Consider the following 15,851-nt stretch of genomic DNA (forward strand, 5'->3'; position numbering starts at 1 on the left):
ATTTTTAAGCCTTTCTAGTTCTGTAAGGGCTATAGAAGCTAAAAATACCTTTTCTTACCCCATCTGTCCCAGATTTCCTTTGTACTAACAACTTATTTGCTTAGTTTTGATTCAGAGATTCAGACCATGTTTTTTCTCAGGTGTAAAATTGGAAAATATTTACTCAAGGAGAAGATTTCAACTTACCTGATGAAGATCACTGCCCAAAACATATTCCTGGAAGTAACCTGGTGCAGCAGATGATGCTCTAATTGCTTGCCACAGCTTATACTGACAGCCTCCCATGTAATGGGACTTTATGCCAGGAAAATGGTTGTAGTTTCTAAACACAAATGCTTTCAGTGGTGTTCCTCTGTTTACAATGGTGCTTACTGCAGCTACCTAGTAAATGAGGAGGAAAAAAATTAGTTACATATGATGATAATAACCATAATATGAGAATGAAAACTTCCCGCCATATGAAATTCAATGTATACATTAATGCACCTTTGGAATCTTACTAGGTTCATTATTTATTTACATTTATTAATGTCTAGCTAAATTTTAAAAGGGAAAGTAAAACACAAACAAGAGACCCAAATCCCTAAAGAAAATGCTATTTTCAACCTGCAATTAATTGTTTCCACTGGCTATTCTGTTTCTACAAATATCTAAGATATTTAAACAAAATGCGGGTGTTAACTATGTGATTTTTAAATGCTTTTCCTTTTGAAATAGTATTTCATTCTCATTAGTCTGTAACCAGCAACACAACACTGTAATTAAATATGAATGTCAGAACTGCCAATCAATTTCTTTCTCCAAGAAAATGATTACTTTATATTGCAACTGGAGTTAAAGAATTGTAGTAAGAATCTCTCCTGCACAAGAATCAAAGTCTTTCAAGGCTTTTTTGTAAGGATACTAAATTGTCAGTAACAAAAATCACATATGTTCATCTAAGTGAAAAGCCAAAATGGTATTTCCATTGAAAAAACCCCAACAATGACAACAAAAAGAAAGTATCTTGCAGATCTAATGACAAGGAGAAAGTACATGTAGTTATGGATGAGTGTTAGAATGTGCAAGACCTTTAGAGGTGATGCAGCCAGCCTGGCTGGCACTGTCAGAACAACACTGCAGCAGCCAAGTGGGTGCTCAATTCTATCTTGTTTACTGTTTTACAGAGTAGGGTGTTTTCATGAAACATTACTCAACAGCACAGCTAATGCTGTGATATCACTGTATGCATTTTCACTCTTCAGCTACTTAATTTAATTAATTTTATTCACTGTAAATTCATCCTTATAGAAAACAAAAGTGTAACTTCTACATTACAATGCAAAAGCAAAACTGCCTGATTCACACTCCATTTGATGGAGGAAGTTTCCTGTTTTTCTCAAAAGGAGGGTTTAGTTCTAAGCACTACCAGAAGCAGTAGGAAAAAAAATTCAGAAAATATAATAGAAAACTTATTAAAAGAATGCTTTCATTTTTGACAATACCTATATACACTCCGTGATGCAGTCTATGTTACAAAGTGCTCAGCACCTTCTGGAAAAACCCATCTTGTCATGAATTTAGCAGCAGCAGAGCACAGAACTGCGTGTTTTATTTTGATTTTGCTGTGTCTTGTAAAGAGTGCCACCACTGACAGCACTATAAAGAGATTAGTGGGAACAGCTAGTTTCAGCTCTATTTATATTCACATTTTATTACTGAAGAACATGGAAGGAAGCCAAAGATCCCAGTTCAAAGATAACTTTCAAGTCAACACAGGATAGCTTCTCTCTCAGAAAGCAACATACCACACCAGCCTTTTCATGTCCTTGTTTTAGACACGGACTAGGAACGCAGTCAGTAAGGCACACGTTACTATGTTTAGAAAAATGTGAATATCTTCCATTTAACAGTAAAGCATTGAATATAGTGCTATGACACCAAAACACCTGTTAATTACAGATTGTTCTGAAATATATCCTATTATATTTCACTTCTTTCTTCACACCCTATCCTTCACCAAAAATAAAATACCCTTGCTTTCTCATCTTTCATGCTGCTGTATGTAACACCCCTCCTATGACTTAGTGCCTTTTCTATCGTACAGGAAGAGAAGAGATCTTGGGGCTCAAGAATATGAATGGAGAAAACCAGGTACTCCAAACAAAGTGAGAAGAAGCCCTGCCCTCTTGCAACACAGTAACACAGATCACAGCTGACAGGACAGAATCTCCAGACACTAGAATTCTTACCTGAAAAAACTGAACTTCGCACAACATCAAAATGTTGACCCAGTGTTTCTATGCTTACAAGATTTTTAACATCTCTGCAATGTATTCTAACTAGAAGTAATAACAATATCAGAAATTGCTGCCAAAATTTAAGAATCTAATTAATTTTTATCCTTTAAAAGCATAGGTTATCAAATATAGAAGCCTGAAGAGCACTTCAACATTCATGCTGTCTATCCAATGTTCTTCTAGGTACAGAATTTACTCAGAACTCTTAAGAGTACTTGTGAAATATACAATTAGTATTTACCTTAGAAAACTGTACTTACCTTTGGACATTTGGACTTTCTTGCAGTTTCAATCATAAGATTTGAGCCCATTTTTTCTCTAAAAAAGGTGTAAAAATTGAAAATGCTCCATCAATTTAGCATGAACAAGACATAAATTTTTAGCATCCTTATTTCTGAGACCTTTGCATTTAAAAGAAGCAATGTTTGTATTTCAATTTAACTATCCCATTTACACAAGTGACTTCAATGGACCGACACTTCAAACCTTCTAGCCTGTTGGAAATAAGTCTGAAGAGTGACTGAAGAGGTCTTGATTCAAATTACTCAGTTCACATACCTAACCATAAATCATTATGATTACTCAACTACATAGTTAGACAAAATACTTTGCCACATTTAGGAATCAAAAAGTCAACATCCTTTTAAAGTGGCTCTACAGTAATGAAAAATTACTCTTCTGTTTTACAATTACAGAAACAAAAGCTATATAGAGAAAGATGTGATTCCATATGATTTAGAAGAAAGTTAAAACATCTACATGCAGTCTTCCATAACAGTAATTCAACATACATTTACCATTCCTTTCTGAGGTACTATTTTTTCACATGAATACATTTTCATAAATCACACTAATGGTCAGCACAGTAATTTCTCATCATATCAAGGTCAGTATTCCCCTTGTTAACTAGAAGATAGTCCTTCTGCACAGTAGAGGAGACTGGAGCAAATTACCACACTAGCCAGTGATCTCACCTCATCATCTACTTCAACTTTGATTTGATTACAGTAAAGGTATAAAACTCCTAGAGAGTGGGTGGTCACCAAAAATGATTCCCAAAAGGCTTTCCTTTAAATCAGCAAGCTTTTTTCCTCCCCTAGAAGACAGCCCACCCAAACACTGGTGGTGCATCTGTCTTATTTTGTAATTTTGGTTTTCTATACTGCCCCGCTTTTAAAGTAAAGATATTCCATGTCCTGCTGTTACAAGATCATTCATCTACAGCTTGCACCTATGACAGGAGGGAGCAGCACTTCCACTGTTACAAACAACATCTTTATCTACCTACTCAGGTCAGAAGACAAAAGAATCTTTAAAGGCTACCATAGCAGCAGTCCTCCATGCAGACAGTAGACTGTATGTGCAATTAGGACAATTTGCTCTTCTAGTGGATATTTGTGCTTGAAGGATGGCTGCATACATGTTCTTGACAGGGAGGAAGGAAGGCAGACAGGTTCCAGTCCTACGATGGAAAACTCCTGCTGACGTAATTCTAGTACCTGTGGCACAGTTTTGTTTTTGCTTTGATTCTAGTCTCAGAATCACCAGCCAGAAGGGGAAGAGTGACATCTGCACTCATTAACTGATTACAGAAGGAGATGAAGGCACATGGAACCATGAAGTAGGAATAAAAAAAATGGGACTGACAGAGGTGAAAATCAAAGCCATCTACTGATTTGCATCACTTTCATCTATTTCTGCAATGTCTGTATTTGGTATTTTTCCCAAACCCTGAATGCAAAGATTAAAAAAATGCATAAGCAATATCGTCTGCTTAATTACGGAAACCATCAAACTGAATAACTATCTCTTCACATCCTGTTTTTTATGAAGGCCAGAAACTGATACTCCAGAGTAGGTACAAGAAATCCTTTCAACTACTGTGCAACTTCAGACATTACAGTCTAAGGAGAAAAGTTTAGTATCACCTCCACATTTAGTTTAGTACTGTAGCTACCATTAACATTGTAATTGCATATTAAATACATGTATTTGTCTCCCTGTTTAATTTTCTTTTATGAAGTCACAGCAGAAGTAATTCCACAGTTTATTCACATACTGTGTTAAAAAATAAAGCCTTCTCATTTTATTGAATAGTCCCCTGTTATTCAGGGGGACTACTGAATAGTCCCCCTATTTCATTCAAAGAAAACAAGAAACTGGTAATTCTCAAGATGCCTTACTACCTCAAATTACCACTTTAACTCATTTGCTTTCGTTAATGATAGACACTTAATGTGCGCTGTCTTTATGCCACTGGTTACTTTTCCCCCAATCTTGCAACAGAAATATTCTCTAGAATGGGGAAACTGGGACTGTAAATATTTTAAATGAAACTGTATTGTAAATTAATATAATGGCACTATAGTATTTTATGTATTTTCAATCCCAACTGTCACACACTGAATCATCTTGTCTGACCACAACCATACAGATGTTTCATTAGACTGTCCGTGACAAACCAAATCACTTTTGATATTAAAGTTACTTTAAATCCTGTAAGCATTTTACATTTTTCCACTCATCAGTTATTATGCCATCCTGTTTTCCCATTTATCTACTTTGTGTCTGTCTGTGACCTATGTCCTCTAGACATGACCTACTTAAACAACGAGTCTCTTTCACAAACATTGCTCTTTCATTGCTTCAAGTCACTAATATTGCAACACTTATTTCAATAATGCTATGAAAAACATATTGTCAATCATATGCTGGAAGAAACATTCTAATGGGCTACAGCAGAGATGCAAATATTCTGGAGAAAGAGCGTTCAATGCAAAAGGCAAAATTGTAACTTTCACCCTCTTCCAACAGCAACAGTAGCACCAGAAAACTATGACATCTTTACCAAACCTACAGAAGAGACTTTTATACTGTGTGCTGGTATGGAATGTGACTAGAGAGCAGCGTCAATTTACATTTCACTCTGCAAAACAAATACTGAAGTATTATTACTTGTATTATCCATTTTCCTACCAAAAGAGAACACGCAATTTTTATCCTACGCTTCATAGAGTGACTGATTGCTTCTCAAGACTATAAATTCCCAACATGAGATTTTAGCTAGCTTGTGAAAATTCCTAGCTGCTCACCAAATTTCTCCAGTAGTTTCTTAAGACAGCATGCAAGAAGAAAATTTTATATGTCAACAACAGTCAAAAGAAAAGAGAGAAGTTGGAACTAAAAGCCAGGTTCTTACAAATGCAATTCAATATAGCATTATATACACTGATATGTTGCAAGTAAAATCTTCTGCGTAAATAAATCATTAAAACCAGTCCTCAAATTGCTACTCAAGAAATACATCAGAGGAGTTAAAAGAGACATACATAGAACATATGAAAACAATTTCCTAAAGTACTCTGAATGAAATGTCAGTTAACCAAAATTAGTTGTCATTTTCTGAAATGCAATTTATAATATAGCCCATGAATGCATAAAACATTAGACTGATGAAACATCACCTTAATTATTTTCAGCAAGAATACCTTCTGACAGAAAATACCACCACTGATATTGTGGTAGGACTAAACACACATTACAGATCTATACACTGTCAATGGATAGTCTCTATTTCAAGCAAGGCTGACAAGTTACCATTTAAACTACAAAAACACACACAGCACAAGTAATGCTTTTAAACTCAAAACAAAGCATACAGCAGTTTCCCCATGCTATAACAATGTTAGACCTGACCTTCAATATTGCTGTAAAGAGATACTATATAACTTTACAAATCCTTTCTCAGCTCCAGGCCCCCACACCACAGGGAAGCCTCTAGGAATTAACAAAATGCTGCGCAGGCATAGCATTTCCCTTCAACATTGCAGGTGACCAAGAAGTCATTTTTGATCAGCACAGTTATTTTTTAATATATTATCCATAGAGTAAATTAATTGCCTGCTTTTGTCTATTGCACAGGAGTAGAGTTGTTTACCTCCCTCATGTGCTACATGTAGCTGCAGAAAAACAATAGTATCTTAATTAAAGCCATGTAAAATACTTTCACATTACGTTATTGTGACTTTCACAAGACTTCATTTAATTGGGTGGGGAATGAAATGATGGAAGACAGAGAAAAAGCCAATTTCTAAAAAAACACCTTTAGATACTTGAGAAGAACAGCTAATTATATTGATTAGATAAATGTATTTATTTCTAAAAATATGCAGGAGCACAGAGAAGAAGTGCTTAGAAGCTTCTTTCTCCACTCCATCAAAGAAGTAAGATGCTTAAAATTCAGACACTACTGATATTCCCACTATTATGTCATAAAAACTCTTTTAATCCCATAAAACACAGTAATTGTATTCCCAAAGGAACTTGTTACTTATCAGAAAGAACCTTTTACCATTTTACATTGTTCAGTTCTTTCAGTAGCAAGGTTAACTTAAGCTGGTTGGGAAGCAATGACATTAGTGTGCTAAAAAGGATAAACAATTGAACTATCAATAGAAATGCTGATTAATAAACTAAGAAATAAAACCTGTAATATAGTAATTCTTTCTAGTGGCTTTTCCTGAATAGCCATCAATGCAAGTGAATATACTTCATAGGCAACTCTGACACTGCAGATAATTTTTCATTGCAACCCTTACAGCTCATTTGCCTTTCAAAGAAAGCGGCAATGGACAAAGCCCTCCAATATAGCCGCAAACATTAAAAATCTCTACTACAGCACATTATTTCATTTCTCACCAATCTCCTTCACTAAAAAGGGCACAGCAGGTGGTTAGTAAAATTTGTAGCAAATCTGTAACGAGTCAGATCTAGCAGAGCTGGCCAGCATACAGGAATATAATCAGAAATCAGTGCAGTAAAGCTTACTTTATTCCCCAGAAACATAAATCATTACATTAAAAGCTTCCAGCATCTTGGTAAATATGAAAACAGCTATTTCAAAAGAATGAGAGTATATGTTAATCCCTTCTAGTTGTTTTAAGAATCTGCACACCAGTGAAGCAATAACAAAACCAAATGCACTCAGTCATTGCACTAGTTATTTTTCATCTGATTATCTTTTACTTACTTGAGCATTTTTTCCCATATATCACTGTCATAAAAGGCGTGGTTCCAGCCCATTTTGACTGTTCCAACAATGACATTCTGCTTAAAAACATCTGATCCTAACTTATGGTACAATTCTTCACAATCATCCAGGGGGATATGGAACAACCCCAACATAAAAGCTAATATAGCTCCTGAAAAAAACAAATATTTTGCAATATTACAAAAACGTATCCTGGAGTAAGATTACAAAGATGGATTAGCAGTTAATGTAGTTCATAGGTTAACAGAATATCTGTCTTGAAACAGCAAGAACAAATGACATTTATTTCACTAAATTCCTGCTCAGAGATCACAAACCATGTTTTAAAAGAACATACACAATACAGAAAAAGTCTATTTTCAAAAACAGAAATATGAGAAGTTAAAACATTGTATTATTTCATTTTGCAGATTACAACCAGCATACGGCAGAAAGCTACTGAAATCCACTACTTTACTTGGAAAGAGAAATGAGTAAGAGAAATTTATGCTGTGGTACTAAAAATTTATTTGGAGCATTATTTGCTACCATGCAAACTCTTAAGTTAACAGAGAAATATTCTAGGAAAATTCTGCAAATATAAAGAACATTCCAGTAGTTTGGATTACATTTGGTTCCAGCCATTTATAATTAATTTCATACATGCTGCCATCTAGTGTGTCCCTAACAAAAATTATGACCTACCCTTGCAGGAACAAAATAACAGCACTCAAAAAACATTGCTGCTAAATACCATTAAAAGAACTGTGGGAAAATGCAATTAATGCATCACTACAATTCTCAGATATATTAAATTAAAAGGGACACACAAAACCTTTAAATCTAGTTGTGCCATACTGTGAGAACATGTAATTAAGCATTAGAAATAATTAAGACACATGATTTTTTCAATCTGGAAATAAATGCCATAGGCTTGAATAAAGTTAATTTTAAAAGGTGCCAATTTTTGAAATAGAGCAAAAATACAACGCATGTGCAGAAAAAAACTACATGCAGGAAGTTACAGATGGCTTTAAAAGAAAAATGACTTCCAAGCCCTCTTTCACAGTGCCCACCCACTGCAATAGCTGAGCATTAGTGGATTCACTTGACACAAAGTTTCATCATACATGACACAAAGTTTCATCATGAGAAACAAAGTTTCATCACGAGAAACAATCTCAATCGCCAAATCACTAGATGCCCGTATTCAATGCAGACTTAACACCTAGCAGCAGAGAAACACCATTTTCCTGAGTCATGCAAATCCTCCGTCACATTCTCTTCTAAACTCTCCAGCACCAGTTCTACAATATCATACATTTGCTATTTTGGTGAGCAGATTCAAAGCATGCAGAACCTATTACAGCATCATTGCAATGATCTTTCTGCGTGACTGCCTGCATTTACTCCTTCTGACCCCCAATGAAGAGAAGCATGGGGAAGACAACTACAAAGACAGTGATGCTGAATTCACAGCAAGGGCATTTCCAAACTTCAAAGGCAAAACAGCTGAACAATTGCAAGAAATACAAAAACTGCAGCAGAAAAGAGAAGTGCAGTATACAAGAGGCATCCTTCCTATAATTTAATCCATCACTCTTATAAAGTGCAACTCATTCAACTGCAAGACTATTGGCATATGTACTGTCAATACAAACAGAACTGCCAGCAGTGCTGACAGACATGCACAACCTCACCCAGACATGTCTCCATTTACTATTGCAAACTGGACAACTGCAGACAAAAGCTTAATTGTGTAAACAAAATTTAAAAGAATATGCTAAGTACTTACTAGCAGTCATTCATAAATTGCAAAATTTGAGGAAGAATTAAAAACCAAGCTAGTTCTAGTGACAGTAGTGGGAGCAAATTAAGAACACAAGGCCTCTCTATCCAAGGTAAAACACCTTTATTCATTGAAGACAACACTGGAGAAGTGTTTTGGAGGGAAACCATCTTCCAATAAAACAAACACTTACTGCTAAACTAACTAATGAAGGATTTATTTGGAAGACTAGTAAAAATGTAAAGCAGGGAACTATATTGTGGCTACAAATTCTCTCTAGGAGAATCTCTCCTCTGCTATTATTAGTCTATTAAGCAAATCTCCTGAAACACACTTCATCTACTCAGGGTGATATATGTTTAATGTAGTTTCTGATTGAATATAAGTATGACAAAAAAATTGAAGAATGTGGGTTTCTAAAGGAAACTGAGCTAGTAAACTACAGCATGCCTCCTATGTTAGAAAACATACTTGTGCTGCTACTGGTCTAACAATTTCTGAAGGAGATTACTGTCTTTAAAGGAGAAACATGCTTTGGAGTCTCCTGCTTTCTAGGGAGGAGTAACTTATCACTGAGTCACAAGTGTAAATAAGTCTGGGTGGGACCTGTAGACATCATCTAGTCCAACCTCCTGTTCCAACAAGTATAATTAGAATAGGTTACTCATGACTTGCTCAGCCATCTCCATGGACAGAGATTACAAAGTCTGAACAGGCAACTCTTTCCAGTGTCTGACCATCCTTGCAACAAAAACATGATCCCATATCTAATTACAACTTCCCATACTCCAGCTTGTCTGCTGTCTTTTCTCCTACCCCTGTACACCTTAAAAATTATTCAAGATCCATCTTCTCTTTTTTTTCCCATTAGCTGAAGCAGGATAAAGGCCCACCCTTAGCCTTCTCAAGGCCAAATAAACTCAGTTTTTGCACTCTCTCCTTTACATGTCATGAGCTCCAGCCCCCAGCTCTGCCACATGCACCCAGTACAAAAACACACCCAAAAGATTAAGGGTTTATAGAGGAGCCCATAACAAGACCTTTGTGGCCAAACAGAGATACTTCAATTGTTGGGTACATTCTCATCCATGCAAGCCAATGTGGTCAGCTGTCTTTGCTCTAGAGTACAGTGATGATTCACATCCAACTTGTTCCAAACAAGACCAGGTCCTTTCCTGCAAAGCTGGTTTCTAGGCTGTCAGCCCACCTCAGTCGGAGGCTTTGTATTTGGCTTTACTGAACCTGCCAAGCCATTTCTCCAGCCTGTACAGACCCATATGAAGGGAGGGCACCACAGCACTGGCCACTTCCTCTAATTTATATCATTCAAGATCTTGCTACAGGCACATTCTGTCCTTCTGGCAGATAATTAATAAAGATGAAACATTGCTGTTAACTTAATAAAGGAAACACGACTGACTCAGCATCAGTTCTTGAGGGCTATTACCTTAGCAGTCTGTAAAGCTCCATAAATACCTAAGATAACTGTTTCTATGTGCAAATTGAAGATTTCACATAAATTGAAAAAATAACAAATCAGTTTAAAGACAAAAGTTTGTCATGAACTGCCCAAAGTTCTTATTCAGAAGCAAAAAGAAAGACTCTAGAAATCACAACTCTACTTTCTCAGCTTACATTCTAAGTCAGAAACTGAAAAATCTCTATTTATTCTCAGATATTGATAGCAAAACTCCAACTTGTGACTTAATAATTACCTGTGCTTACACCACAGATGTAGTCAAAAAGTTGATGAACCGGCTTTCCAGTTAATTCTTCTAGTTTCCGTAGAGTCTGAAGTGCAACTAAACCCCTGAAACACAAAATTCCCCTTCACATACAATGGCAGTCTTATCTTACATAGATCTAATAATTTTTCAAACACCTTTGCTTCATTATAACTAATTATAATTGAATAACTGCAACAGTAAAAATCCTGAATATTTCAGAAAATAAAAGAGCAGCAGAACACAGTTGAAATAGAATGATGAATACTAAATATGAATGACATACTCAGGCATACCAAAAATAGCATTCAACAGCTACAGCCATATTGTTTTACAGCAAAGACTTGGGGGAGTGATCAGCTTCTGTGGATGTAGACTAAGGATAGATTTTAGTTGCATTCCCACTACACAGCACTTAAATTTGGTCTTAACAAAGCTATATAATGCCCCTTGGGGCATAGTATTTTCCAGTATGAGGTTTGCCTGGCCTCAATTCCATGTATCTGAGATAATGGGAGAGATGAATTGGAGACCATCAGATTTGTGTTTCTCTATCACAAAACAGTATCTGGAGTGCAACAGTGTGAACTCTGTTGGGATAGAGCAAGATAACTCTGTATGGCAAAATGAGCACCAAAAGAAACACCATTCAAGCAGAAATGCACAGAAAAACAACATCCATCCCTTAAGACAGTCAAATGTGACAGAAAGGCAACTCATAAATTGCCTCTTTGGGCATTTATCTATCAAAGAGAGACTGAAATTTTACTTCTAGTTACAGTATGAAAAAGGTTACAAGTATGTAAAACCCCAGAAGTTTTACCTTGTTCCTCCTCCATCAATGGTGAGGACACGAATTCCCCAGCCTTTCACAGGGTCTGTATAGCCAATCAGAGCTAAAGTTTCTCTAACAGCAGCCTGAAGACTTTCATCATTAGCCTGTCTCAGTCGCAACAGGCATGGGATTAATTTTTCCTATTGATAAATACAAGGATATTTCATTCTAACCATATGTTTAAACCAAAAGAATCCATTCTTAAATTTACTAGCACAGCATTAAAGCACAGAAGTAATATACCAATTAAAATTGGAAGAAAATGTCTTCAAATCTGTATTTACCCATGTTTTTCTCTAACAAGGGAAAGAAAGGATGTCAATATTATGCTGTACACACCTCATTGCTATAGTAACTACCTATCAGAATTAAACAAGCAAGATGTTATGTAAATATTTTTAATAGCTAGGAAAGCTACATTTACCAGTTTCGTTTTATTGACTTAGTATCACATCAGCCAAGTGTAGACTCAAGTATGAGGCACACCAAGTAGAGGCAAAACCCCAGATTTGTTTAGTAAGTACTGCACTGCTTCAAAACAAGAAATGCCTTCTAAGTACACTAACACCAAAACAAAATTTAAAATGCTTTCCCACACAGAGTATTTTTAAATGGACATTACCACAAAGATACACAGCATTGCAATCAAAATGGGAGTAGTGAATACACTCTTTCATAATAATTCACATATATTTATGTGAATGCCCGACCTATACCCTGCTCAGATGATTCATCTGGCCTGCACTCCATTCCCAAAGGCTACTTCTTCCAGAAATTCTACAATCTGTGTCACAGGTTTGTCACATCTTGTGGAAAAAGGCACAAGGTTGACAAATGCTGTGATTTAGCTGGTACTTCTAGAATAGTCTACCACCCACGTCCTGCCCTCTCAATGCAGGGAAGAAAACAAGTAGGACTAGACTACATTAACTTATTTGATGGTTCTCTTGCCACCTCTCTTCGAAGAAAGCATGTAAACAAGCATAGAAAGTACTGTGCATTTACAGATCAACTGCACAGCACATTCCCATTTGGTCAACTGCCACAGGGGACACAGTGTACGACCTTTATCTACCACTGGAAAAAGCTATACTACCAATCCACATGACCATGCTGTATGCTTCTAAATTAAACACTGCAATCTTAAGAGCCTTTAGCTAAACTCACAGTAGCTTGCATATGAATCCGCTTCAAACAGCTAAAAAGTTATAAAAAGAGACACTCAAACTACAATTCTTGCAAACAGGAAATATGACTAGTCCACAAAAGCACAGAAGGAGGTTTTATGTTGTTCTGTATCAATCACTTGTCAGATTGATTTTTACGTAAGTATAAAAACTATTGGCACCTTAATTGCAACTCCTCTGCTCTCTGGAAATTCTAGAAGATGATAGGACAGTTCTTCAACCCTGTTGATGCAGACTTTCAGATTAGTGGATCTCCGCAGGGCTTGAACTAAAGCTCGAGTCCTGTTATCAATGCTCACTCTTGCAATGATCTAAAGAAGACAAACAGACAACATAAAACTACTCTGAGAAATGTGTAAAATTTGTCAAGACTAATTTCCAAGTGTTATTTTAAGATTTCTCAGAAGCAATGAACAGTATGTTGTACTAGAGATCTCCTACAGGTTCCAAGTAAGCACTGCTTAAATTGTCAACAAAAATCTTTTGATTCTTTATTTAGTAGAAAACAAAATCAAGTTTAGAGCAAGAATACCCCAAACAAATACGTCAATATGTATTCAGATGGACTTTCAGGGCAACTCTCTGTATTTAAACCATTAACAACACAGAGGTGTGTGTGAGTGTATATATATTCATACTTAGACACTCTTCGAATATAAACTTGCATACACAGATTTATACCTGCATAAAACACTGAATACTTAAACACACATGTATCCATACCTACTTTTAAGCATATATATATGTTTGTAAGTTTACATATGGTATGCATACACATAGATAAAATCTACAACATTTTATATATGTATTCATTTATAAAAGTGCACAGAATGAATCAGAGAACAGTTTGGGTTGGAAGAGGCCTTAAGGATCATCTAGTTCCAACGTCCCTGCTGTGGGCAGGAACACCACATATATACTTATATATAAGTACAAGTATGTGTACGTATGTATGTAAGTATATACATGGGTATATACTGATTTACAAAAGTAAATGTGTGTGTGTCTATGCTTAAATATAGGTATATACACTAGTGTAGCACGTATACACACTTGTATAAAATACACACAGAAAAAATACATAAATTAACACAAAACAAAGACTTGCCTTTTCTCTCTGAAGAGACAGATGCTTTTCCCTCTCTTCTGCAGTCTTGGCCTCTTTTGCTTTGTCCTCATTACTCTTCTCAGACACTTCTTGTTCCTGCTGTTTACTCTTTTCTGGTGAAACAACTTTTGTATCAGATCTTAACTTTGGAACCAATCCACCAATATAGCTGTCGACAAAAGCTTGTACGCTGTTACTGGGATATGAAAGAAAGTCTGTAATACTTTTTTTAGTGGAAACTGGGAGAGCAGTATTTGTCTTTTCAGTACCCAAGATCTCTGCTTCAGGAGCTAAAGTGCCTGCTGAATGCACTCTCTTTTCTTCGTTTGTTACAGTATTTGCTGATGAATCAAGCTTATTCCTCTCTTCACTTTCAGAGTCCTGTAATAAAGCATTCTTTTTTCTTCCTTGTTCCATAACAGAATTATTAAAGTAAGAGTTGATATGATCGGCTACAAAGTTGTAAGTCTCTCCAAAATTTGTAGAAAAGTAGCTTACATGAAAAAGGTGGCTTTTAGTAGATGCTGAAACTTCTGGAGTATCTTGACAAGTGCTGTTTGAACCTACTAACACAGATTCCAAGTTTTCACTTGCACAAGTGGATTTCTTTGCAGCTGGGCCTCTGTTGCAATCGTCCTGAGTTCTGACATCTGTAACTTGCTTATCATTTTCTAAATTTGTGCTGATGTTATTTGCATCTGCACTACTTTTATTTGCTTTACCCAAAGTACCTGAGTGGGACTTTAATCGAGCTATCCGTGACACCAGCTCACTGTGAGTGCCAGACACTGCCTTCGAAACAGATTCTATGGTATTCTTAATTCGTGACATGCGAATGCTCACCCTTGTAAGTCCTTTAGAAGAAGAAGTTAAAAGTTTGGAAACTCTGTAGTATAAAAACTCATGGCTACAAATGTACTTGTTGTACCAAAATGTTCTGCTTTTGGCCCACTTACACCAAGGCTCACTTGTATGAAAAACTCTCAAGTGTGCAGCATGATTTGCCCTCCAGCAGGCTTTAGGTCTACAGAAAGACAGGTATTTGTTTCTCTGCTTCCACCAAAGACTTTTTGGGTTAATCAAAAAGAATAAATATGCATCCAAGGATAAATGAACTGTCATAACTTATAAATAATTGCACCTTTTCTACGTTGCTTTCTACTTCATTCCAAAAAAATATATGTCAATAAGTTAAGTCCCGTAATGTAGTGTTGTCTGAAAAAGAAAAAACAAAACAAAAATTAAAACCAACAATGGAAACCCCAAACCAGAGACAAGTTAAACTAAAATCACAGAGTTGTTTAAAACAGATGGAGCTTCTGTATCCTTTCGGTAAAGACAGATAAACATTCAAATCAAATCAAATAATCTCTTGGGAAAATCCACTGCTCAGGACATTTGGTAGCTCACCCCAACATTTCAACACAGTACTCCCTAAAGGACAGTTTAAGCTCATCTTGAGCAATATGTGACGTACAGTATTTAATCACATATAGAAAATTGATTGCTGTTTCTTCAGCAAATTATCTTGTGCAGACACAACGTTTCAAATGTCATTATATTACCACCCCTTAGCAGAATTCCTCACAGGGAAGAAGTGACACCAAGTGTTGATCAAAGTTCAACAAAACATGCCCATCCTAAGAGCCAAGGGCAGGATATAATCCTTACTCTGCAAAGAAAGGTGAAACTGGTGGAGCAGCGTTTTACACAGCACACCAGAGTTGTGCTGATATCGCAGGAGCAAAACCACTATTTGCCGAAAACTCAAGCCCAGGCTTATCCAGCGCCCGTGAAAAATGCCGAGAAGGGCTGGCAGGCAGGCACAGCGGCCAACTCCTGAGCAGGCCAACTTCACAGTGAGAGCAGAGGTGAAGCCCCGCCGGCAGCACCATCGTTA

At 36.3% G+C, this 15,851-nt stretch overlaps 1 protein-coding gene across 1 annotated transcript in view; it reads right to left on the reverse strand.

Annotated features, from left to right (window-relative positions):
• The window catches only part of PNPLA8 (patatin like phospholipase domain containing 8), a 39,069-nt gene extending 23,682 nt beyond the window's left edge, over positions 1 to 15,387 (reverse strand). The window contains exons 1-7 of the mRNA XM_005426335.3: positions 13,952 to 15,387; positions 13,005 to 13,154; positions 11,645 to 11,796; positions 10,813 to 10,907; positions 7,309 to 7,480; positions 2,540 to 2,597; positions 187 to 381 (exon numbers count right to left, since the gene is read on the reverse strand). Of these exons, the coding sequence (XP_005426392.1) occupies positions 187 to 381; positions 2,540 to 2,597; positions 7,309 to 7,480; positions 10,813 to 10,907; positions 11,645 to 11,796; positions 13,005 to 13,154; positions 13,952 to 15,073 (1,944 nt within the window). The 5' untranslated portion in view covers positions 15,074 to 15,387. The remainder of the gene's footprint in view (positions 1 to 186; positions 382 to 2,539; positions 2,598 to 7,308; positions 7,481 to 10,812; positions 10,908 to 11,644; positions 11,797 to 13,004; positions 13,155 to 13,951) is intronic.
• Between the last annotated feature and the right edge of the window lie 464 nt (positions 15,388 to 15,851).

The sequence above is a fragment of the Geospiza fortis genome, unplaced genomic scaffold (genome assembly GCF_000277835.1).
Source record: "Geospiza fortis unplaced genomic scaffold, GeoFor_1.0 scaffold429, whole genome shotgun sequence".
In the NCBI taxonomy this organism is placed as follows: domain Eukaryota; kingdom Metazoa; phylum Chordata; class Aves; order Passeriformes; family Thraupidae; genus Geospiza; species Geospiza fortis.